The sequence below is a fragment of the Anas acuta genome, chromosome 1 (genome assembly GCF_963932015.1).
Source record: "Anas acuta chromosome 1, bAnaAcu1.1, whole genome shotgun sequence".
In the NCBI taxonomy this organism is placed as follows: Eukaryota; Metazoa; Chordata; class Aves; order Anseriformes; family Anatidae; genus Anas; species Anas acuta.
Window position 1 is genome coordinate 24517717 of NC_088979.1, and position 27704 is coordinate 24545420.

The following is a 27704-nucleotide window of genomic DNA, read 5'->3' on the forward strand; positions in this document are numbered from 1 at the left end:
GCTGAACTTCATGATCTTTTCACATGCCAACCTCTCAAGCCTGTACAGTTATCTCTGAATAGCATCTCTTCCTGTCCAGCTTATCAATCACACCACACAGCTTGGTGTCTTCAGCAAACTTGTCCCTGCCACCAACAATGATGTTAAACAACACCTGTCCCAGCACTGACCCCTAAGGAATACCACTCATCACTGATCTCCACCTGGACATCCAGCCAGCGACTGCAATGCTTTGAGTGCGACTACCCGGCCAATTCCTGACCCATCACATGGTCCGTCTATCAAATTCATGTCTCTCCAATTTAGAGACAAGGATATCATGAGGGACAGTGTCAAATGCTTTGCACAAGTGATGTCAGTTGCTCTTCCCCTATCCACCAATGCTATATCCCCGTTATAGAAGACCACCAGATTTGTCAGGCATGATTTGCTCTATAGTGAAGCCATGTGGGCTGTCAGCAATCACATCCTTATTTTCCACGTGCCTCAGCATAGTCTCCAGCAGGATCTTCTCTGAGATCTTCTTGGGCACACAGGTGAGACTGACTGGCCTGTAGTTCCCCGGATCTTCCTTTTTTCCCTTTTTAATAATGGAGGTTATGTTTCCCCTCTTCCAATCAGTGGCAACTTCAATGAACTGCCACAGCTTCTCAAATACGATGGATCCTGGCTTAGTGACTACATCCACCAATTCCCTCAGGACCCATGGGTGCATCTCATCAAGTTCCACAGCCTTGTGTAGCTTCAGGTTCCTCAGATGGTCTCAAACCTGATCTTCTCCTACACTGGGCAGTTCTTCATTCTTCATGACATTGCCTTCTGGGACTAGGGCTAGTGCTCTTGCTGGTGAAGACTGAGGTAAAAAATGTAATTGAGTACCTCAGCCTTCTCCATAGCCTGAGTAACCAGGTCTTCTAATTCCTTCCAGAGAGGGCTTTTTTTTTTTTTTTTTTAAGTACCTTTTAGAAACCCGTCTTGTTTCCTTTGGCATCCCTGGCCAACTTGAATTCTAATAGGGCTTTAGCTTTCCTAATCTGATCACCAGCTGCTCAGATGATCTTTCTGTATTCCTCCCAGGCTATCTAGCCTTGCTTCCACCTTCTGTAGGCCTCCTTTTTCTGCTTGAGCTTGACCAGGAGCTTCTTTCTTCTTCATGCAGGGCTCCTGGTGTTTTTGCCTGAATTCCTCTTTGTTGGGAGGCATCACTCCTGAGTTTGGAGGAAGTGACCCTTGAATATTAACCAGCTTTCTTGGGCTCCTCTTCCCACCAGGGCTTTGTCTCATGGTACTCTACCAAGCAGACCCTTGAAGAGGTCAAAGTCTCTTCTCCCAAAATCCAGGATAGCGAGCTTGCTGTGCTCCCTCCTCATTGCCATCAAGATCCTAAACTGCACCATTTTTTGGTCACGGCAGCCAAGGCTGCCATTGAGTTTTACAATCTCCACCAGCCTCTCCTTGTCAGAGAGAATGAGGTCCAGCACAGTACTTCTCCTCATTATCTTCTCTTTCACTTGGAGAACAAAGTTATCATCAATGCATTCCAGGAACCTCCTCAATTGTCTATGCTGTCCATCCAACAGACATAAGTATTGCTTAAGAACTGTTACCATATTTCTCTGTACAGGTTTTATGGACAATATAAACTGACTCCTGTATTTGAATAAATAATGAAAATAAGTACATAATTCAAAGTATGTGGCTTATTTTCCTGCTCAGAATGCATTCTGCTGTTAGTTATTCTGGATATTTCCTATTGCATTAGACAGTACAATAATAAATTATTACACTGAAAAATAATAATAAATAATACTATAATGACCTATGACTTTGAAAAATTTATCTGGAAGTGATACATTGGTATCATTACTACTGGAAGATCACATGTCTCAGTCTAATTTAAGAAATTAATTTGTTGAAGTTTTGTCAAATTTGTTTTTCCACTTGGTAACTCAAATATTTATAGCTAAGATGGCTAGATGGCTGCTGGGCTTTATTTATTTATGTATATGTTTTTTCATATATATATACAGTGTAAAAAGTAAACATATTTCATGAGAATATTTTAGTACAATGGTGAAACTAATGCAACAGTCTTAAAATTAAGTAGGTCTACTTCCCTGCATTCCCTGCAGCACAGTAATGAAAATAATTTCATTCATTGGAGAAAAAAAAAAAAAAAAAAGACAGAAAAGCTGGTGGTGTAGGATATTGATTTTTTACTAATCTGTTTTCCATCATATACTTTTCATTGAAGCGTTGTGAAGTAGGGGGTGGGGGTAAAGGAGGAGTTGAAAATGTGTGAAAAAATTCCCTGTATGTTGTTTTTTGTTCTTTTTTTTTTACTGGCACAACAGTAGGCAAAATAGTTTTTTTTCCAATTTGAGGAAAATCATGTGTGTATGTGCACATATATTTATGAATAAAATATATGTTAAATTCATTAATGAGCTGAGTCTATAATAAATGATTAATCAGCAACTCAGTCTCTTTAAAAATGGAGTGTTAATTTAATGTAAATTGTAGAAATTGAGAGAAAGGCTAATTCTTCCTAAGTGTGTGGTCTTTCTAGTGAGTGAAAACATTAATAAAGTTCAATATAAAATATACAGAACTGCTTCTGGAGTTAGTTGAACTGTAAGTAGGAAAACAGTTCTCTGAATAAATCAAAACATTTCTTACATAATTAGGTTATTTTTTTTAAAGAGCTCCGTAATTCATTGTTCTACAGATTATACAAATACATAACACAACAAAATGCGATCCCAACTCAAGAACATATTCAAAAAACTTTTAACCAAATGCCTGTTTGATGAGATGTGACATAAATGTTGAATTACTGTTTTTTCTGGTGTATGTACATTTTTTTCTTATATTTAATTTAACAGGATGTTGATATAGAGAAGAAATAATAGTTCAGGTGAACAAGGAAGTAGGCAAATGAAGGAATAAAGAATTTCTGTGGTAAAGGAGAGAGGTTATGGGGAAAGAAGAAAGGGAGCTAAAAGGGTTATGTTTAAGATTAGTTTGTGGGGTGGATTAAGGAAAGTTCACATTGTTTCCTTTCCTTCTTTTCTGTTGTTGTTTGGACTTTGGTCATTTACATTCTTCAGGTGTATTTTCACTTCCAAAATTCAGTTGCAGAACTGGATCTGGTACTTGTTTATACCCAAAGTGTCTACAAGGCAGCACTTCTTTCTGAAAAGTAGTTGGCATTCAGCACTTCCAATATATCTATTTTTCTAAGGTACCATCAAAAAGTGGATAACCATTGTGCATCTTTGAAAAAAAAAAAAGTCCAGAGGATACTTGATGACATTATTGACACTATTATAAACCATTATGTTTATAAAGTCTTACTCTATCTGTTGAAGTATTTCTTTCTTTGTGGTGGCCAAATGGGAGGACTCAAAAGTTGCCCCTTGGAAAGTTGTGCTGTCTCTGGTTTTGCCTTATTGTGTTCCTGGAAATGAGAAGAATCAACAGCTTGATACTCTAATGTATGAGCAATCCAGACTACTTTTCTAAATCCTTCTCACCTGCTACACTCCTTCATGTTTCAGTCCATTTAATAAGTACAGGTTTCTCTACTTTTTAATTAATTAATTTATTTATTTATTTATTTATTTTTCACAGAAGAAGTTTGGTAACAGGACTGGGAAGGACTACATTGCTTTAATCTCCTTGATTCACTTACAGTTTTAATCTTTTCTAAATGAATAGATTCATTGTAAATAACATTCTGAATGGACAGTGGACATTAGCAGGACAATAGCAGGACAATGTGAATACAGCAACTTCGTGGCTTAATAATATTATTTCTGAATGTTCTTTATTCCTCAATACGCATATCCCTGTATGTCTTATCTACATCTTCTGTAAGACCAAATATTGAAATATCCTACAATTCTGCTTTTGAAGCACTTTAGAGGTTCTTATGCTCTCATTCTGAAATTAGAATGATCAAAACTGAGTTCATATCTTATGAACTTAGTGTTTTCTTATTTTAAATGGTGCACCTGCTACTTAAAAGAGTGGTCTATCAATTTGAATACCAAGCTTGCCCCTTTTCATCTTGTTTTTCAGTACTCTGGTTAGAATAGAAAAATTACCAGTCTAAGCCAGTAACTTGTTTATTTAATAAAAATCAATATAGAGTGGATTTGGGGGGTATTTTCTTGATACCTTTGATTATACTACATTGGTAACATGATAGGGAGGATTTGCTTTGTTTGCTTGTGGCCTCTTGTGTACAGTTCTGAATTCATTTGGGTGTGCTGAGCACTGACGTAGAGACTGATTTCAACAAGGTATCAAGTGTTGATGGCTTTGGTACTGATCCAATTCCAACACGGAATGAAAAAAAAAAGTGTTAATTCAGTTGATATTGTTGCTTTGAAATGTATCATATTGGGAACATATTTGAAAATAGAAGGATCTACAGCTGTTTACTTAAGAAGATAAGGTCAAAAGATTTCTTTTTATACTTATTATAGAAGTTATTAACTGTATTTGCTAGATCACGTAAACTATACTAGAGTAATTAAAAAGGTTTTTATTGTTTATCTTACTAAATAAATGCAGTGCCTAGGGCCACCTTAACTTTCTCAAAGGTTAACACCCTCCCCCCAGATATGTAGCAAAATAAATGTAGTATCTTTTCAGTCAATTTCTTAAGACATTATTTTGACTCTTTAATTTAGATAGTCTATACAGAGCATATAGACTTAGTCTTAGTAGGTGGACAATATTTCATTTCTTTTTAAATGAAAACATCAGTGAAGGAGGCAACAATAATATCTGAACTCCTGCTCATCCTTTCCTTTAAATGTTTTATGTGATTTGTTCTAATCAATTAATATCTTAAACTTTTTTTTTTTTTTTTTAATTCAGATGACAATTTTTTAGGTTCCTGTCTGCAGTTAGTAGTGTTCCCGCATATGCTTTTTGTTAGAGTAACTTAGAGAACTATCCTGTCTCTTGGGTAGCAAATATGCACAATTTCCTACTTGTTTCCATAGCTGGGATGTAGCACAGCTTGGCAGGATATATAATATGATATGTTATTTTTTTCTTATCCTAATATGGAATTCTGTGAATTTCCAATAATTCTTAGTTAATCATGTCATTAGTTTAAGTGAATTTGTCTTTAAAATCATAACAGAAGATAGGAATGCCAGGTACTATCTTGCCTATCTGCCTAACCTGTCCTCTCCTTCAAGTATGTTTCAAGGATTTTCTTGTTTGCCCCAGCTGGGCTGGGTGCCTGTGAAAGTCATCCTTTTTATGACCCATGTCTCCAATAGAGTATCAGGGTCGCAGTTCATTGTTGCTTCCAGTATAGAATTTGGAGTTTGCAGAGTTTGGTTCTGATAACCCACTTCTTATATGTTTCAAAGGGAACAAGGCTAAATATTGCAACTGAAATTTCAGATCTGTTGTATCTAGCTGTGATCAAAGGAAATCAGTTATACTCTTCCCAAAAAGTCATGGAAGGAAATGTTACTTCCCAAATCAGACTGCTGGAATTTCATTTATTTCATTCATTAAAAAAGCAAATAAACTAACAAACAAAAAAACGGTCATTGTACCATGTGTCAAAAATGCTCTACAAACTCCCAAACTGTGGTACCTCCACGTATTCAGGAGATCCAGAAACTATTGAGGATGGCTGATTTATGACTGGAGTCTGTATCCCAAAATTTTATGTCCATAAATGAAGTTGTGTAATGACTATCCTCTTCAGTTCTCCCAAATCTCACCTATTTATGCGACTCATGTTTCATGGTGTCACTTTGGATGAAATATATAAACAGTTTTCTCTTATTGTCTTCATCATTTGATGTGAGAAAAAGAAGAGGAACAGAGAAGAGAAAGTAGTTTCCCCTTTCACTCCAATAACCTTACAGAAAGCAAATAGGTACTTAAACTGGTATCTAAGGAAACCCTTTAGAAGTTTAGCTGTGAGTGAGCTGTGAGCTCACTGGATCCTTTCTCCATCCCCACCAACTGTCAGCATGTCTCTTCTGTTCTGAGTTCATATTACCTCCAATCTGTTTAGGAGAACTCTTCCTGTTTTTTCATCACTACGGCTTTAGTAGCAGTGACTGAATAAAAAGGAATGAAAGAATATGTAATTTAGTCAGTAATCTCACAGAGCAATTAGTTGCATTAAAACATGCACAACAGCAATGAATATACCATGACACAATTTTTCACCTTTTATATTAAAAGTGGAGTCAAAAAAGTTTCTGAAATCCGTGCCTTCCCCTTGTGGTTTGCATTTTCTTCCTGAAGGAAAAAATGTAAGGAAGTGGAGATCATCTTGTGTTTTCTGTGCATCAAAATATATTACTAGTATATTGCTAAAAACTAATACTGCTTCTCCCTGAGGATTTCTGAGTTCATAGTATGGAACATTCCTCGTCTAGTAAATATTCTGATGAAGTAACGTATCACTTAATGAATCAGCCAAACTTGCTTACCTTTTTTCTGAAAAACTTTTTTCTCTGGAAAAAAATTGTTAACATTCAGATGGCATGGGATGCCAGTGTATGAAAAGCTTTTTAAGTAATAATAATTTTCTTTCTAATATAGCCAAGTACTCAGTTTTGTATGTTCCTGTCAGTTGAAATTATGGAGCAAGTGCCGTATGATTTCTGTGTGTCTGCAATAATAATAATAATAAAAAAAAAGGTGTATGATTTTCCTTAATTTCAAACACTCTGTTTATGCAAAGATTAGTTTTCAAGAGTTATCACATAACAGCCTATGATGGAGTTAATCATATAATCTCTTTATCTTATTTTGTAGAAGCTGGAAATAAGATGGAATTAGTTTATGAAGGATCCTTCTGAAAGATAATCAGACAACAAATTCCTGCACCCTTCTTTTACATAGCATCTTCAAGTTAATTAATCTATTATTTATTAAGATACTTAGATATTTATAGCCACATGCTTACTTAAATCTGCTTTTTGTAATGCTAAATCCAAATAATTTTATAGCACACACTCTAAGTTGATATTTTAAAAAATAGGTAAAAATTTCAGAGAAAATTTTAATAGAAAAGTAGACAAGAGAAACTGATCTCTTCAATGTCTTTCTGAAGGGGAAAAAGAAAAAAGAAAAAAAGAAAAGAAAAAAAAAAGCATATTTCACTTCACTTATTCTCCAAGAGTCTTTGCCACCTGAATATTTTTTGAATATATGCAATGGCTGATGTTCCCAATAGGATGCAATCACCAGCCAATTTAGAAGTTGACAAAGAAGATTCTTTGTCTATTGTCATAGTAAAGACTTCATAAACCATGTGACTTGTAATCTGCACAAGTTCTTTAAAATTCCCAAGGACATAAATGGAGAGTGAAAACAAAATATATATTAATGTTTTTAATTACTCATATTTTTAATGAAGAAGGAAGGAAGAATACTCTATTTACCTCAAAATTCTGGGATTTGAGGACTGTTACCTACAGAATCAATTATTTTTGTGAATTACCATAATATATTTTGTTATTTAAGGAGCAATACTGTATGGCTGTTGACTGCAGATTGTAATGTTGACACATTTCAATGTCAACTTCATGGTGAATTATTGAAACATAATAGTTATTTTTATTATATCTATAGTTTAGAGTGAATTAAAGAAGCTAGGTGGTATTTGTAACCTCACAGTGTGTGTCATAAGAATGACTAAGAATGAACATAAGAATGATCTGTAAGGCAGGGTATTGACAAATATCATGAATGTGTATAAACATGAAAGCAATCTTAAGAACATCTTCCAGTCAGGTAGTGCATGCTGTGCACACCAATTTTGTCCTTCTGTGGTTTGTACTTTTTTGATTATTTTATTTTCTCTTTTGTCTTCACAAGAGATATGTATGTTTGAGGGGAAACATACTATACTATAATAATGTAATTAATCTTTTTTTTTTTTTTATGTAACAGTATCGCAGTGATTTACTGTCTGTACAACACAGTAATTACGGAATAAGCAGTGTCATAATCATTGGAAATACTGTAGTTTTATTTTGGTTTGAAACTTTTTTTTTTTTTTTTTTACTTTGTAATGGAAAACTGGAAAAAATATCCTGAATTTTCCTATAGTAGAAGAAATCACAATTCTGCCTGATTTAGTGTTGGTGTGTGTACATACTTTCATTGTGTGTCTGTATATTAGCTGCACTGCAGACGAACTGATGTCTTCTAGGTAGGGCATGGAATAGAGGAGATGTAGGAATGGGCTGAAGTATCCTTTATATTTGCCTTTGTATCTAGGGGAGTTGAAAATAGGCAAGAATGGAGAGAAATTTTGTATGGCAATGCACAGAATTTTGCAAGTTTAATGTGAGCCCTGCACCAATCCGATGCATTTTAGTTACTGGTAAGTTTGTTAAATTCTGTTTGAAAAATTTTTCATCTTAGAAGACAGTCTTCTAACCAATACTATTTCCCCTGTGTCAACAGTAACTTTTTAAAAGGCATAATTTTGACAACTTGGTTCTGCTGATAAAGATTTTTATATTTAAAATCTTAATTTATTTTCAGTTTCCAAGATGATGATATAAATTGACTATCCTTAGAAATATGTTAAAACTTCTGGATACAATCCTCTAAATTAGGCAGGTAGACTAAATTTTGTTAGAATGCAATGTTGAGGAGAAAACATTCATTATGTGATTAAGCATTTATTGCTACATATAGATATATATAAATATAATACGTATACTTATGTGTTTGGATGAGGTCAGTCTGAGTATGTAGAGAAGGAGAAGTTCTGAAGACATTGGGGAAAGCATTGAAAACTGTTGGGTCTTTGCAGGCAGATCGAATGCTCTCTAGTATAAAGTATAGATAACATAACATAAAATATATTGTTTCATTCAGCAGCTGTTATTTAGTACAATTTAACTCCCTCTTTCCTCCTCCAAAAAAAAGAAGTTTCACCCAAAACAAGTATAAGCAATATTTCTGGGAAAAAAAATATAAAAATCAGACTAAGCATGTAATCTGTTTTCTGCCTGTCTCTTTGATCATATTCTTCAGGTAGTACTAGCTTTGGTACTATGTGTGCAATTATAATTTAAAAGCCCTTCCATTTTGATCTTACTATACTATACACTTGAAGGTGTAATAATGCATTCACATGTGCTATCCCAAGATTTGAGTTAGTATATACTACAATTCTATTATTTGTGGTGGTAATCTTGGATAACGTGGAATGATGAAGAATATAGGTAGAGTTACTGCTTGCAGTGCGGGCTTGTGGTGTCTTTGCATGTCTGGTTTCATAGATGTTCAAAGCAATTTTGGCCTTAGAAAAAGGCGTAGCACATTCACAAAGGTATTGTCTGAATTAATACATTTCCCTGAAAGTAGAAACATTGGCATCACTTTGCAGTGACAGCTACATTAGCTCTGTACAGAGCTAATGTGGACAGGCAGGATTAATCAGTTCAGTCATATCCCACATAAAAATGGCTAAAATCATCAAAATGATATTTAGGCTCTATCTGTATCTGAATTAAAAACTATGTTGATTGACTATTCCTTGTATAGAACCAGCTTGTGGTTTTTTGTTTCTGTGGCATGGTTAAAGCAGGCCACTGACTGTTTCACAGTCAACTGGTGTATTTTTTGCATAATTAAAAAGAAGTAAAGACAGAAAACCTACTTTGTTAAGATGTCTTAGAATTTGTGTTGTCCTATCAGATTTTATAACCATTGTGTAAAAATTGTGTTAATATGAGATAAGTATAATTCCACTCCATGGGTTTACATTTAAGTTGATAGGAGTGACAAATAAATTGCAATACAGGCTTCTGGAACATCACTCACAGAAATTATATTCCAAACATGTCTAGTGGTGTTCACATGCTATAAAAATCTTTAAAATCCTTTTTAAGAATAATCTTTGATTTTCAATATAAAATTAATATTATTTGTTATTGTAATTTAGGTCTTAATCCCACAAATGTATGTTGTTTCTTAATTTTATGCATTTTTGTCCTTCTAAGTCTAAAAGTTACTCATAAAATAGGATAGTGTGGAATTTTATTGGATCTTGGAGTTTTCTTTGATCTGTTCAACTTCTAAATTTTCTAAGTATAAATCTTCAAGGCTTTACATGAGCTACTTATGTCTTGTCATGTAGTAAAAATGATGAATGTCTCATTTTAAATGACAAATACAATAGGAATTTTCTGTCATGGTAAGAAAAAATTGATGTATATAACCTGTTTTGAAATTGATGTGACAGTTTGACAGACTGTTTTGATAAATGCTTTAGAGTATTGTAAATGGATGTTATCTGTGTTCTCTTACTGCTGACACTTTGTGGAGAATTCTATATGTGTTTTTAGACTGATTATTGTGACCAGTCAGCAATGAAACAAGACAAGGCATTGTTTCATGTTCACAGTATGTACTTGGCCTACACTGTGTACTTTTCACATGCCAGCCTTTCTCACCAAATAGAATACATCTTGTTCTCCTCAGCACATTAATTGTGTTTTGGTGCTGACACGGATTAATCAATCTTAACATTTATTTCAGTGTAAAAGATTGAATTTGGAGAGAAATAGAACTTCTTGCTAACTACATGCCCTATGTAAAATTGAAATTTATAAAATGTAGGTTGGTCATTTTCTTTAATTCACTTTTTCATACTTGGAAATGCTGCAGTTTTCACCCTTGCCTGTGGCCAGTACCTGTGTGTGAGAACCTTCATGATTTCAGATACTTCTTTTAGGAGTTAGGAATTGTTATAAATATTTTATTCTTAGAAAAGGGAAAATTACTTTTTTTTTTTTTTTTTTTTACATTTGTAAGTCAGCATAGTGCATTCCATCACCTACCTTTTTAAGCTATTTCAAAGTCATTTAAAATATTTTCTTTTCTTTCTGTCATAACATTTTTTTTGTTTCTCCTTTTCCTCTGGGTTTTCAGCAACAAATGAGTATATTTTTGTTTCCCTCTCACTATACAAGAACCAGTCGTGGTTTCTTTCTCTGACAGTGAATTGATCTGCCATATATTCCCTGTTTGTTGGTTTTCATAACATAGTTTCACCAGACGATGAGTCTGTCCCCTGAAGTCTTTAATATCTCTCCAGTTTCTAAACTGAACACTTTTTTCAATTTCTCCCCCCTGCCCCCATCCTTCTCATCTGGTGCTTTCTTAACACCTCATGGGTATTAAGCACATCAGAGCACATCTGGGAATCTGGGATGGGCTGGGTGACTTCCTTGCTGCTCTGAGTCTTTTTGTGCATTCCTACAAGAATGAAAAGTGATTCTCAGCCTTTATTTGGTGAGGCCTAGATACAATTTTAATGTTTGATCCTGAGAAAGTATGATGGAAGCTCTTCACCTTGCTGTTACACTGTGGTTTGTGCTGGGCATTGCTGCCCACATGCATGTTCAGCCATTTGAGTCCTCATTTCCATGGTAGTAGTGTCTATAGGAACTGAAAGTGTGGAATGATGATTTATACCTAGGGGTTGCATATTTTGCTATTTAGCATAGTCTGGATGGTCTGATGGCTGGACACAGCCTTCGGCCTGCATCATTGTAGAATCATAAGCTGGATCCCACTCTTCGTCTCCTGCCTCTGCCAACTGCAAGACCTTTGGTTAGAACTGAAAGTTGCAGGACTGGATACTTAAAAACTTGGGATAATTCTGATCAAATCAGGAAAGCTAAAACAAATATTGTTCCACTTCTATAATAATAATAACTCCCACTCTTACCATTGTAATATGTGAACAACCATGGGAGAAATCTGTGAACAAGAAATGTAAGATTTATATTCTTTCAAGGAATTGTTCACCGCTTTAAGCCTGTTTCTGTTCATTTAATAGCTGGTTAATATTGGGAATGCAACAGACTGATTCTTCTGTATTTGTAACGTGAAAAACACTTGTTCTTTACATGCAGTGCTACCCTATTGGCTTTCTTGGTTGAGCTTCTTAAGAGTTCAGTAGCCATGCAAGAACAAATGCTTGGTGGAAAAGGATTTCTAGTCATTGGCTACCTCCTCGAAAAGGTATATGTTTTTGATTGTTTTGTTCTTTGTTCTTAGTATTCTACTGCCATTCTTGTATTTCCAATCATTTAGATGAAATCTAAAGTCTTGTAAAATAAAACATATCTGTGGTTTTAGACATTTTTATTTGTAATTCTTCCAAGTTGTCTACAGGAGTTGTTGTTTTTTTTTTGTTTGTTTGTTTGTTTGTTTTTTTTGTGTGTGTGTGTTTTTTTTTTTTAATCTTATTTGTCTCTTATCTCCCAATATTGAAAGAAGCAATCTTCTGGATCCTGTTTACCTAATTTACCCTTTTACTTTAGAGCTGTTTGTGAATCACTTTAAATGTATTTTCTTTTGTGTTTCTACACTCTCTGTCCCCTAAACTCTCTTTTAGGCAACTTGTATTGTTCCCAGTTTGTAGAAGCATATCACAGACATGCAATAATTTAGGTTTACATTTCTTTGTTGTGTATGTTAATAAAAATTAAGTTAGTCATCTGTGGCTTATTTCTGAAATTGTTGATGTAGTTGATCTGGATTTTGAAGAAAAAAGCTATAAAATAATTTTCTTTATGAAAAAAACAGTTGCAAGTGGCATTTCCTTTGCTTATTTGTTTTTACACATGTTGAGCAGTTACCACAAAGCTGAGTTTCATGTCAGATGCTTATCTGACAGATGTTATCTGCTCCCTGGCCCCAAAACCTTATGAGATCCAGTTACTGTAATTTTGCACAGCTGACAGTAGTTTGTTTTAATATTATTAAAAGTGTAATACTCTTACAGTTGAATCTTATGGCTGTGACATTCTTGAGTGGCTGATATTATATGTGATCAGCATAATAACAATCATTTGAGGAGTTACCTTTATAGTTTTGTGTTCTCCAATGATTAAATTATGATAATCATGCATTTAAAAATGTATTGAATTTTAAAGAGGATTTATAAATAATTTCTCGTATTCTGATGCCTATGTTATTTGCACCTAGGAAAATACATTCTTACAGAGAAAGAGTTTACCTTCATTGAAGTATTATATGAAAGTAGATTATTCTCTTTGCATCTATGTTTTCCATACTAAATAAGTGTGATTTAAACTGTTGAAGGATTATTGTAAGATTTTTATTTTTGTTTTATTTTGCTGTGGTAGGTTTTCTTGTGATATATAGTCAGAATGAATTTACAAAGCTCTTAGCTCCAGTTCTGTATGTTATGTGCAGGCAGGCCAGTGAGTCCACATGGAGTCCTTTGCTCTTGAATAGAGCACTGTGGTTCACACACACTGAATACATTGTACATTTATATGTACAAATAAATGTACATTGTACATTTGTTTTTTGTTTGTTTGCTTGTTTTTTAATGATATATTTGCCTTGGTTGAAGTTTTTTAAAAAGATGTATTTTATTTTTTTCATTATATGCTTCTGTTCAGTTGGCACACGTCAGGAAAAAAACCTTTTGTTTCCCAGTCAGGCTCTATTTTATTATTTGTAAATTATCTGTTGTTCATTTTCTGACATGAACATCAAAATAACCTGTTTGTTCTTATTAGCTGCAGACTGTTTATTGTGATTTGTGATGTACAAGCCAAAGGAAACTCAATATCCAGACTGAACTTGTATTACTGACAAATGGACTTTGCATCTAAAAATAACAAATCTGCATGTTCCCAGACTGTATTTATAGCATTAAATGTAATTGGAACATTTTGTAGGAAAGGCAAATGGGAGGATTTTTAGTGATTTTTTTCCTATTGGTTCCTTTTGTTTACTTGGTATATAAAGAAGTTTGTCAAAGACCACATGCCATGTTGCTACTTAGGAGCAGGTCTTAGCAGTGGTTTCATAACATATGCTATGAAGTTGAACAGCTCTCTTAAAATCTGATGAAACTTTGAACCCAAATCCTTAATTACTTATGTTTAACAAAGCAAGTTTCACAGTAATATGTATTTACATGTTGATAAACCCAATTTCAGTAAGACACACAAACTAACTAAAGAAGAGCTAAGGACTTCAGATGGAAGTTCTCAAGGCACTGTGTAGCATGATGTAGCATGCTGACTGGCTTGTATTAAAACAACCAAAAAAGGAAAAAATAAAAAGGATTTACACTGTGTTGATTAATATTTTGAACTCATAAAATGTAGTCCTTAGAATGATCATAAATATTATTATGAAATATAAGTTGTTGATATCTTTTTGTATGTTCCTTTCATATCCAATGAAATAAAAACATATGAGGTTGCATATATTTAGTAAAGATGAGCCTGGTGAAAATATTGTTTAATATTTCTGCTGTATTTTAATGAAGAAGTTAAAAAAAAATCCTTTTTTTTAATGATTATTTTTCCCCAGTCATCTAGAGTTCATATAACCAGAGCAGTTCTGGAACAATTTTTATCATTTGCAAAATATTTGGATGGATTGTCTCATGGAGCACCTCTGCTGAAGCAATTATGTGATCACATCCTTTTTAATCCTGCTATCTGGATACATACCCCTGCAAAGGTAATTGTACACTTGACAGATGTTATGACTCTTATACAGTGAAGTGAAATAGTAGTGTTCTTATATGCCATGGGACTTTTATATATATATATATATGTATATGTATATACACACATACATATATATATATTTATAATTTATGAACACGGTAATAGCAAAAACTTCTTAGATCAAGAAGTCTATCCCCTGCTTAACTATAATCTCCAGTGAGTCTTATGCATTTGTACAAGTAGTTATATCCTTGCCTAAGATTCTGGCTAATTCTATCAAAATACTGTTTCTGGAAACCCAGTCCCTTCTTAAGTGGTTGCATTGTTTTCCTAGTGATAAAGCATAAGCATATGTATTTTCATTTGTAAGCTAAAAGTAAGCTATCTTTTATGACACATTCACATACATTTTCCCTTTTGATTTAAATTATGTATTTGGTTTCATAAAACTATAAAAATAAATGTCATTTATCTCTGATTATAGTGAAAAAAAATATTTCACTAAAAAATCACAGTTCAGAAATGTGGACACAAGTGAAAAGTGGCATGGTCCTAAAATCTAAGAACATATACTTTTAGTATAAAAATACAAAATATAATACAAACCAGCACATTTATTTTTACATTAATCATAATCATAGACAATTTAGGTTGGAAGGAGTTTCTGGAGGTTATTCCAGATGAAGATCCAGTCTCTGCTGTCTGTAAAGCTTTTTTTTTTTTTTTCTTATATTTTTTTATATCCTATCCAAAGTAAGTCCTAACAACTCTTCAAATTAAAGCTGTTAATATTTAACTTGCACCTATGCAAATAATTATTTCATTTCTTAGGTGCAGCTGTCCTTGTATACCTACTTGTCAGCTGAATTCATTGGAACTGCTACAATCTATAACACTATACGCAGAGTAGGAACAGTACTGCAGTTAATGCACACACTGAAATACTACTACTGGGTGGTTAATCCTGCTGATAGCAGTGGCATTACTCCTAAAGGGTTAGGTAAGTACCATGCATAAGAAATATATTATAAACACTTCCTGTATAGCAAGGTTTATGATGTAAATTTGTCAAAGCTCCTTGGATTTATAGACAAGGAGGTAAGTAATCAGCAATAATCAGTACCAGTCTTCAACAATACAATGACTGTACAAGTATTTTTAGTAAAACTCTGACAAGCAAGTTACTCACACCATTCTTTACATTTGTGTATTCCCAACAGATTCTTACTCTGGTCTTCAGTGTTATGTGGGGCTACTTTAAAAACATAGAAAAATCACCGATTCTTCTGTACCAAAGAAGAAATGTTGTATATCTCATATACCAAACAAAGTTTTGTAGGGTTTGAATATCATAATGATTGATTTGTAGGGTTAAGTGACATTGAAAACAGAGTGGAAACCTCTGGTTCTTACTACTGAGATTTCCAGTTCAATAATATTGTTCTTACAAAATAGAGATTGATTTAACTTTGTTTATAGTCAGGTACTTCATCTAGCTCAGGAAACATTAAACAGTAGCAACAACAAAATATGATAATACATGAAGGCTAAATGCTGCATGTAACAGATGTGTATTAACCAGAGCATCAAATCATTGTAATCCTATACACTCCAGCTGTAATGTCATTACATTTAGCAGACTACTTGTGTAAAGAAGGGAGGATTTGGCAGAAAGTCTCTTAAAAAATAATTGATATTAGAATGTTATTAATTATCTTTATTCTGTTACTACATTACTGTCATGCTGAAAAATTGAACAACTGAGAGATGCAGTAGTGCTGTCAAATATGCAAATATTTAAGAATCTGAATACAGATAAGTTATTGGCTAATTCTTCTATTATTGGAGCTATGTGCATAGCTGTATGTAATTATTTTGTGAATAAATAAAAATTGAAGGAACAATTCTTATATATACTCACAGGCAGTGGAATTATAACTTGTTGAGGCCCACAGGAATAGCTGTCTGAGGATGCTTAATCTAGAATAAGAATTGTTCCTACCATTTTTATTATTAACAAAAAAAAAAAAAATGGAGCTGGGACCTCATTCAAAATTATCTCACAGTATAATGTTAGACTAACTATATTCTTCATAGAATAATTAAAAATTGCTTTAAAAATACCTAACAAAAGCACGCTGTGCTTCTGTTCTCTATTCATTTGAATGAAAAATTTGTAATATCAGATTATGAAAATTAACTGCAGCTGTTCCTTAATTAGCTTGGATTTTTTTTTTTTTTTTTTAATGATAAAAAAGTATTTTCCACTGATACTGACTCTGGATTCCCTCTGCCCAAACGGAATTAAGCCACATTCATCTTTAGTACCTACAAAGTAGGTGTTTCAATTTGAGCTAGATGTCTGCCGATAATAAACAAAGGAATATAGGATGGATTCAGCTGCCTGCATTTGGCTTTCGAGCATTGTTATTGTCTCTGTGGGGCATCCTACTTCCTTTTCAGGGTCTGCTGCAGAAAGATGCAGGTGTCCTGTGTTTCACTGTTAGCAATGTGTAGATATCTTAGATACCTTATGGTGTGTCAAATTGCACTGGAAAGTACATTTAGGAAACTGAATCCTGGCCTGAGTCAATACAGACTCTTTGGTTTGAAAGGTGTTTGCTCTCTAGTCTCTATTGGCTATATTGACTAGCCCTCCACTGACTTCAGTGGAAGGTTAGAAGCAGGTCTTATGTGAAGCCAAGTATACTGTAGATGTCTACAAGTAGGGTTAGCTGAATCCTGCCGTAGGGCTGACTCTCTTCAGCCTCATGCTTGTGACGTCCTGATGAAGATTACACTGCAGTGCTGCTTAGGCACAGTTTTACCTCCAGGCAAGCTAACCAGAAATGATCTCAGAGAGGAATTAGGATGCCCAGCTGATGAGTTTATAAACACAGTGTTATTTGTGACTGTTGAATGACCAGCTACTGGGAGGTAAAGTTTCCGGATGTCAGCTACATTTACATCTAGATAGAGATCTGGAAAATTGCTCAATTAGTTTGAGATTGCAAGTTTGATTATATTGTCTACTTTTTGCTCTAATTCTTTTTTTGTTTGTTTGTTTCTTTTTTATTTTAATTAAAGAGTACCTGTAGTTCTGCATCATGATACTAGTTCCTAACAACACTTTGGAAATGTATTGCATGTTACAGACTTCCCTATGGCTAGGCTTGCTCTTCTGTGGAAACTGTGTGACATTTCTTTCTGCGGGAGATATGGCTTGCTTTTTCCTTGCCCAGATGTGCCTCTCTGCAGTGAGCTGTATCTTTCGAGTATTCATATCTGTAAGGCCACTTGTGTAGCTACAAAAAATATATAATGTATTCATCAAAATCTGAGCAGAAGGCATGGGGTACACAAGGACACAAAATTAAGAATGAAAAATGAATCGGTTACTGTGAATTAGCATACGTATGGCTCTTTTACTTCCCTATCTTTTCTCTAATTCTTATGTATTTTAAGGGTGTAGTACATTCTCTTCTCATTTGTGTCAATTCCAGACTAGGCACATTTGTTTCTGTAAGAACACAACTAGATAGCTCTCTAAAATGTAATCGGATAGTGCAGATTACTGTTTGTTTGGTGTAGTGGTACAACAACAAAAATCACAATTACTAAGGCCTGTGTAGTGTAGTTGGGAAGGCATTTTATATATGGTGAGTCCATGCACCTTTTCAAAATATGTATAGATCAGAATTTCCTCCTTTTGTCAGCTAGATTTCCAGATAAACTTACCTTTCTTCGAGGCTAATTTCAACTTCTTCCTTGTTCCTCCCTGTTGCTTAGACTGCAGAAAGTCCTATATATTTGATACAGCTGTATTGTGTAGTATTTCCTATCTAAAAATGACTTTCATTGTATTGAGTTGAACATGTTGGCTTGCCAGGGAAGAAGATCAGTGACATGGCACTGTATCAGTAAATCAACAGTAAGATTTTTTTGCTATTATGTTACAGGTTGCTTCTGCTTCTGACTAGCACAGGGGTAATAATTATGATAACTTGTAATCAAATGACTGTGGAAACACATTAATTGCTGATACGATTGTTGCTAAATTTCATTTCATATTAACTTAATTTCATGTTGTTTTATTGAACACACATTAATTACTTTCATCGATTGATAAAATTCCCTAAAACTTTTCAAAATGTTTGATTGACTGGATATTATATTACTTCATTACTTTTCTTCCCCAGACATCCTTATTTTTTTAACATTAAGTGAAATCTGCCAATGTGATGTAGAAATCTGGTTGATTCAGGCTCATAATCTTAGAATGCTACAAATAGAAAAAGCTGTAGATAATACTGCCTTATGTTTTTTTCTTTACACTTCCATTTTCAGCAATTCATGACTTCACCAGTCCTAATAAATCAGAGAAGCTAACTGTTCCAGGATGTTGTTTTTGTGTTGATTTTATTAAACAGCGTGCAGCCACTACTGCCACATATTGTCTGCAAGTTTACCATTCATTAAAAAATAACACAGTGTGTAAAGAGAAGTTTGTAGAAGCAAGTAACTTAGGCTTATAAAATACAATGATGTGAACATTAGACTTGCTGCCTCAAAAGTGTCATTTGATATTTCAGAATGAAAGAATGAGACCTACTGAGTGGTAGTTTTACTGTAAGAAACAGAAAAATATCACAATATGAGAAAATCAGAATGGTTTGGGATAGGAAGGACCTTAAGGATCATCTAGTTCCAACCCAAGGGGTTGGACTAGTGGTCTAGTGGACACTTTCCACTAGAAAGCTTACCACTGAATCAAAGCCCCACCCACCTTGGCCTTGAATGCTTTCAGGAATGGTTCATCCACAAGGTCTCAGAGCAACCTGTTGCTGTGCCTCACCACCCTCTGATTTAAAAATTTCTTCTGAATATCTAATCCAAATCTACTCTCTTTTAGTTTAAAGCCATTACCCTTTGTCATATCACATCACTCCCTGAAAAAGTGTGTCTCCCCACCTTTCCTTTAGGTTTTAAGGCCTGGTAGTCCACTATAAGGTTGTAGAATCACAGAATCATTAAGGTTGGAAAAGACCTCCAGGATCATCTGATCCAAACATCCCCCTACCACCAATATTACCCACTAAGCCACATCCCTAAGCACCACATCCAACCTCTCCTTAAACACCCCCAGGAACGGTGACTCCACCACTTCCCTGAGCAACCTGTTCCAATGCCTGATTGCTCTTTCTGAGAAGAAATTTCCCCTAATTTCCAACCTGAACCTCCCCTGGCGCAACTTGTGGTCATTCCTTCTAGTCCTGTCACTAGTTATCTGTGAGAAGAGGCTGACCCCCAGCTCCCCACTACTTCCTTTCAGGTAGTTGTAGAGAGGAATAAGGTCTCCCCTGAGTCTTCTCTTCTCTAAGCTAAATAAATCCAACTCTCTCAGACTCTCTTCATAGGAGAGATGTTCCAGCCCTCTGATCATCCTTGTGGCCCTCCTCCAGACACACTCTAACAGGTCTGTGTCTCTCTTATGTTTGAAGCCCTAGAGCTGAATGCAGTATTTCAGGCAGACACCACCTGAAATATAGCAGTGTAGAGAGGGAGAATCACCTCCCTCAACCTGCTGGCAACATTTCTTTTGAGGCAGCTCAGGATAAGATTGGCTTTTTGGGCTGCAAGTGCACATTTCTGCTCATGGAGTTTTTCATTCACCAGTACCCTAAAGTTCTTCTCAGGGCTGCTCTCAATGTATTCTCTACCCAGCCTGTATTCATGTTTGGGATTGCCTGAACCAAGTGCAGGACCGTGAATGTAGCCTTGTTGAACTGCATGTTGGGTCCACCTCCTGAGCCTGTCCAGGACGGCATCCCTTCCTTCCAGTGCATCAGAATGAAATATGGTATTTCCTTATAAGAGACAACCGAAGCTTTAAGCTAACTTGGAATAAGACCTTTCAAGTCTGAAAGAAACTTTAATATAAATCATGCCAATATCAGAAATTCGACCATGTTATACTGTTTTCAGATAATTTGCTGTCATATTAAAAGTAAGCTTATTCATGCATACATTTTAATAGCATAATGCTTTCTTCTTGTATACGTTTATAATTTTTTACACAGCAATATCGAAACACATTTTAATATTAGCAGTTTGATTTACTATTACTTGCAGACATTTTTCTGCTTTGAAGTTTTATTGCTTTCTCCTGTCTTAATAAAGCACAAAGTTGGGTGAGTTTTCTGTACTGACTGAGTTTAGTATACCCTCTTATTTGACTAACATTTTTTCTCAAAAAAAAGTGAAAGTTCACCTCCTGATTCTTCTGCAATTCAGCTTATAAAACAGGACATGCAAGCATTTTGAATTACTTAAAAACTCAAATACTTGTTTCAAATTTGGTTTTCTATCTTCTTTTTCATTATTGCTTTCATATTTCAAATTAGTATTTCTTTCTTTATTCACTATGGTAAATTTATGTTGTTTTGTTTCCTTCTCAAGTATTAGAAACACTATTTCAAAATGTATAGATACTTGATACATATTTGATACTTGATACATTTTTAATATAATTTTGCTTGATAGTTTTACATTTCAGATGTACATGTACATAAAGGAAGCAAGTTTTCCACTTAATACTATGGAATTGAGTTTCTTATTTTATTGTTGTGTTTTGTTTAATTACTTGTTCTTGATTCAATTGCCAGTTATAAATAGGTGGCAGGAAAAAATGACTTGTTTTTGAAGACCACATTAAATGGAAACCTGTGAAATAATCCTGACATTAGGAAGTACAGCAAAATAGTACAGCAAAATGCTGTGCAGACCATTCTTCCAGTACTTGTAGCTAACTGGTTTACATAGTGTTCAGTTTCTCTAGCCTCTGTTATTTTTCTCTACCAGTCCTCTTTTAATTTTCAAAGTAATGAAGTCTCTTGAGTAGAGACTTTCCCTATTTTTCTGATTCTAAGGCAATGAAGTTTCAAAACACAATTAAAATACAAGGAAAAAACAGTAACGGAGGCAAAGCAAAAAAAGAAAAAGCATTGTTCAGTCTGCTTGGCATATAACCTGCAAGCAAGAACTCTTTTTGTGTCTTTTGCATGTTGAAGAACTCAAAAGGGTTCTTCTGTATCTCCAGAGAAACTATTGGGTATGTGAATAACTATGAAACTCAGGTATCTTTGAAGAGGTTCCAAGTTAATTTGGGATATTCTCTTTTTAATCCACCCTTTGAAATTTCTGTTACAAGAAGGCTTTGTAGAGCTCTCCGTTGCCTTATTGTTCCATTTTCTGTTTCCATAATTACAGTCTTTCAGGAAAGACAAAACACCTCGGTTTTTAGGCATGGTTTTCAGATATTTTCTGTTATGAAACCTGGTAAGGTGTAGGAAGACAGAGGCAATGTGAAGACACAGATTTCTGTGATGCAGTTAAAGGAGTTAGATTTTGCATTTCAATTAAGGGAAAAAATAGCTGTTGGCTAGCAACACCATTGCCAGAAAAGCACATGCAGTTTTTAATGTAGTGCATTTAGTACCAAAACATTCAATTATGTTTTTACAACAGGAAGTGGGTGTTTCATGGTGCCATTAGAATGTATTCATAGAAAACTGTTCATATAGCTTCAAAGCCTAAACAAGAGATTTTTACAACAATACCCTTACAGTTGTGACATATGATGGTATGGGGAGAAAGCTGAAAGTTATTTGCTTCTTTCTGAAATTTACTCAACTCTGCTCCTCTTCCATCTGAAACAGGGAAGAAAACTTGAGAGGATTAACTAGTCTGTTTCTTCTTCCTTGCTAAGCAAATACAACTCATCTTCAAGTTTGCAACAAGCACTTTCCTGTATTAGCTGTGTAAAGCAGTGACTTCACTTTGAAGAGTGGAGCCCGAAATTTAATATATAAATGCATATATTAAAATTTTGGATTTAACTGGATTTGAAATCCTACTGAGACGTATATGTTATAAAGTTTTGATATTTATTTATCAGCAAAAGATAAAATGGTTAATGAAAAAGTAAATTAGGATTCACTGATTTTCACTGTGCAAAATTTATGACTGTGTATGACATATATTGTTTGAAAAGTAGGAATTTAACAAAGAAATTTCCAGTTCAATCTTAGCCATTTATGAAAAGGGAGAATGGAATATACAGTATAGCAAAGTTCAATGAATATATTTATTCTTAGTCTTTGCTTCTTGATTTTCTTAAAAAAAAATCTAACAAACAAAATTTTAAAAGGATTAAGGATTGCTGACTTTTATTTTTTTTCTGTTTTAAATTGATTCTATTTTTTGGACTCCTTAATTCTCTTCAATTAAATTGTTTGTTTCTGTCGCAAGTAATAGCCATCACTAATATTTCATTAATTTATTCTTTTTTGGATTTCATTCTGATGGCATTGACATAGTAGGCTAGTTATTCCAAGTTATCATCAAAAATTTTAGGTGAGATTTGGCTTTGTATTCATACCCTTCTTAACTTATATTTAAATGTGGTATATTTTGCTTCTTCCAGATGGTCCTCGGCCCTCACAGAAAGAGATCATATCACTAAGGGCATTTATGCTTCTGTTTCTGAAACAACTTATTCTTAAGGTAAAACAGTCAATTACAGATGGAAACCATTAATATCTGTTATATAGGTTCTTTCACAGTAGTAAATAATTGATACCTATCAGGAGTTATATCTGTTTCTGGTTGTTAATTTTAATTGATGCACATAATTCTGACAGACATAAAGGCAGTAAATGCATACAATATTTCTTATTAACCTCACCAAACTAAGCTATATATATTTTATTAAAGGAACATACAGAAATAATATGTAATACTACAGAACCTTTCAGGTATTTGGGGTAGTTTTGTATGATGGTAGATAAAGAGACATTGATAAAGAGACAAGGTAATGGAAGTAATTAAGTCAGATACTGCAGCTACTACATACATACATTTATTTATTTATTTATTTATTTATTTATTTATTTATTTCTCCTAACACTGTTTGAAACAGTCCAGGACTCTTTCTCTCTATTACAGATGGTCTTTGAGGTATAATTTTCCATGTGAGACTTGAAGCTACACTGAAAAACAGTATTTTCTGGTCTATCTTTTTTTTTTTTTTTTTTTTGTGGTTGAGCATCAGGAATTGGAAGAGTGGCAGTAATAGCTAATACCATCCAAACCCCACACTATAAGAATCATTTCTAGCAGTAATAGAGGCCTGACTTCAGACTGTTTTGTATTTCCACTGTGGTACGGAAAAGGAATGTAGTGAAAATGAGAATTTAGTTCTTTGAAGTATAGGTAGTAAATTTGTAGGATTACTTGATGCAGTCCAAGTTTTCTTAGGCCATGCTTTAAAGAATGAATTTTCTCTCAAAAAAAAATCTCATCTTTTCTTTTTTTTTTTAGGATCGAGGTGTGAAAGAAGATGAACTGCAGAGCATATTAAATTACTTATTAACAATGCATGAGGTACATTACTGTCATTACCTATCTTTTACTGTAATCACTTGTATCAGATCTGTGGGAAGCTTGCTGTCGAGGTTAGTTTGTCGAGTAACATTGGTCTTGTCATACAGGACGAAAATATTCATGATGTGCTGCAGCTGCTAGTGGCACTAATGTCCGAACATCCAGCATCCATGATCCCTGCTTTTGATCAGAGAAATGGGATACGGTAAGACAGTGAAGTGAGAAAATATTTTAAAAGTAGTTGCAGTATTACCACTCTCCAAATGCCTTCTGTTTCACACAAATATCACAACTGCTGATCTTTCAAAGTACAATTTTATTAATTTGGTATATAACTTTTTCAAAAACAGACTGGTTTTGGATAGCTCTGAGACTAAAATTTTCCCCTTGAGGTTATCACTATCACATTTGAAGGTAAATGTACTGCTGTACTTATTTCTCAATCTCAAATAGAATATGTAATTAACAAGATACATCAAAAAGCCAAGTATCTATCTCAGAATCATTGAATATTCTGTCTTCTGATGTTCTACATAATTTGGGAAAGAGGAAAATGAGAGAAATCATGTCCTAATCTCTCAAATTCTCTCTGAAAAAAAAAGTAAGGTGTCCGTGGAACTTATATGGTTATGTGCTTGTTCATACTTTTAATATCTGATAATTGCCAGAAAAGTAGGGTGTGTTTTTTTTTGGTTGGTTGGCTGGAATTTTGCCTGACATGGTAATAGAAGATTTTTCCAAGATTAATAAATTTAATGGTAATAATTTAATGTTTACTATAGGTTTTTATTTTGCATTGTACTTTGGAAAATACAAGAGGAATAGAAGAAAAAATGCCTATCACTGATAAATTCAAACTGTGTGTTCTATAAAATATTTAAAACTTCATAATACTACTTATATTTAAAACTATTTGAATGGCAACGCTAGGTGAAACAAAAGTATAGGGAAGACCTGTTGAAAAGTTAGGACTTTTCTGTCAGTTTTCTATCTATAGTTCTACAGCAAAATAGCAAAAACAAACAAACAAACCACATTTTTGTTTTCTGTACTATCCAGTTACTTCAGAAGAAACCACCCTGGTGTGACTTTGTGTTCCAATCTTTTCCTTTTGTATAAGCTATAACTTCTCAGGCTATCTTTTATTTTCTTCTTCTAGTTAGGGAAGACTATTAGGAAAGGTTTTTTCTTTCTGTTATGAAACGTTGAATGAAACTGAATGAACTGGATGAAAACGCACCATGCCTCTAACCTAAAGAGCTCGTAATCAAATTCTTATGCTGTGCTTGGTGATTTCAGTATACCCTTCCATTTTATGTAAATTGTTGGGTTTTAGTGTTGTAAGTTCCCTATAAGATATTCCTATTTAGTGAAATACAATCTGTATGTGTGATGTTCAGTAATAAAATGAAAAACCTTGTGAATTTGTTTTTCTTTTTTTTAGAGTAATTTATAAATTATTGGCTTCCAAAAGTGAGAGTATATGGGTGCAAGCTTTGAAGGTTCTTGGATATTTTCTCAAACACTTGGGCCATAAGTAAGTGTAGTTTCAAAATTATTGTAGTAGTGTAAATTCACAGTTCTTTATGCCTTTTTGTCATAATTACTTTGCATAATTTGACAGTCTTCAGAAATGACATAGAATAAAATTGTTACATTTCCCATTTAATCATTTGCACATTCTGTTACCTTTATACATTAGGATAAAATTGATCTTCTAGTTAACTCGTTACTATTATGAGATCTGAAAAGATACGGTGTTTATATACCAAATATACGATATGTTGAAAATTAAACACTGAAATGATCTAAAAACATTTTTCAAAAATACATTTTAGAAATTTCTCTTACATATTCAGATAAGGAATCATGTAGGAAACATGGTTGTCATCAAAAATTTGTTGCTCAAATTTTCAGTGTGATTGCAATGAGTGTGTCAGGATTGTACTTTTAAAAATACCTTCAAACTGATGGGGAAAATTAAATATAATGTGTTATTCGCATGGAAATGATTCAGAATAAAAAGTAAACAGCAAGTAAATGATCATAAAAAAATGAGGTAAGATCATGCCTCTACAACAAGGGAAGTAAGAAATATTCATATTTAAAATGATCTGTGTCACAAAATAGATGTACTTAGTCTCATCTTCCCTTATTTGGTGTTAAGAAAAAAATGAAAATCATGCAGGGCTATGTAACCTGCTGCTGATCACTTTTCCTCTTGTATGCAGATATTCCAGTGGGATAGTATGCAGGATGGAAATTAGCAATGTGCTTTACTGTAGACTTCATCGTGTAAAACCTTCTCAGAAGGCAAAGAAACTAGGACTCCAGACAGAGTGCAGTATTGCTATACATGCTTTTCTCCATAAGATCAATAAAGTATGACAGCGTAATTGAGAGGCAGCTGAGAACATACTCCCAAATGGGATTTTCTCATGGGATCCAGCAAACCAAAGAGCATTCTGGGAATTGATAAAGCAAATTCATAGTCCATTCAAGAATCTCAAAGGGCTTTTCAAACATTGCTTACTAAAAATGGTTCAAATTCATAGGAGTTCAATTAAGACACACCAGATAAAGGTTTAACTTGCACAGAGGCCTGTGTCCAAATAAGTACATTTGTTCAAATCATTTATTGCATATGCAGTAAACTGAATAGCAAATACTCAGCAGAACATTACAGAAAAGAAAAACTGAGATTTTTCAGAAGCTGAGATTTCTGTTCCTGATCCTGAGCATCTCTTTGTAATACATAATTATGTATGTATCTGTGGAGTTTCCATTCTTCAGTGAAAGTACATACTTAACATGACAATTAAAAAAAAAATCTTATTTTGTCACGTAATTGAAATCATTCAAATCCACTTGAATATTGTGCATCTTTCAAGGTATCTTTGAATATTAGGTTACTTTGAATAAATTAAAAAAATAAATAAAAATCTGCAGAGTCCTAGGTATCTGTGAATATTCACATTTTGGGTAGATTTCAGCAACTAAAAATGTCTCCCATTACCATATCTTATAACTAATTCTTGTGAGGTGTGCCTATTTGTGCACATATATGTGTGCATATGCATAGCTATATAAAATTGTGGTCAAATACAGGAAATTCTAAGAAATTGCAAAATTGTAAACCACATACATTTTATAAACCACTTATAAAATTCTGTTTTATATCACAGCAAACAGGCATTCTTTTGGCATTCTACTTTAATGCACTAAAGTAGAATTGCATAAAGAGATGTTATAATTTATGAAATCAGAACCAATACAATATTAATAACCAATGAATAGATTAAAAAAAAAAAAAGGAATCAAAATAATACATAGTTACCAGTCAGTAGATTTTCTTTGCAGATTAACCAAAGAGTTGAGATGATTAGCTACTTGGACAAGATGAAACTCTGAATTTTGTACTTAATTTTTGTTTGTGATCTGTGATGACAGACCACTTTGCCTAACCTTATCAGTAGGCAGAATAATATTCTTTTCATTTTCTACCTCCTTGATGCTTCAAGGCAGTTACAGCCAGATTTTTACTCTTTATCCGCACACTTAAACCCTCTTAAAACAGGACTGTATAGGTTTGTATGTTTATAATTTTCTACTTGTAATTATATCTAATCTCAAATACAGCAAAATAGAGCTACAAAATACATTAACATGTGCTATTTTTGGTGTTTCTTAACATTTTTTTTTTCCCTAATAATTAGTCTTACCAGTTTTGGA

General features: G+C 33.8%; 1 protein-coding gene across 14 annotated transcripts in view; it reads left to right on the forward strand.

The window, feature by feature from the left end:
• Positions 1-27704, forward strand: part of NBEA (neurobeachin) — a 509325-nt gene that overhangs the window by 131755 nt on the left and 349866 nt on the right. For all 14 annotated transcript variants that reach the window (XM_068673009.1, XM_068672960.1, XM_068672963.1 and 11 more), the window contains exons 11-17: positions 11940-12048; positions 14386-14538; positions 15360-15528; positions 23014-23093; positions 23910-23972; positions 24080-24177; positions 25417-25509. In XM_068673009.1, the coding sequence (XP_068529110.1) occupies positions 11940-12048; positions 14386-14538; positions 15360-15528; positions 23014-23093; positions 23910-23972; positions 24080-24177; positions 25417-25509 (765 nt within the window). The remainder of the gene's footprint in view (positions 1-11939; positions 12049-14385; positions 14539-15359; positions 15529-23013; positions 23094-23909; positions 23973-24079; positions 24178-25416; positions 25510-27704) is intronic.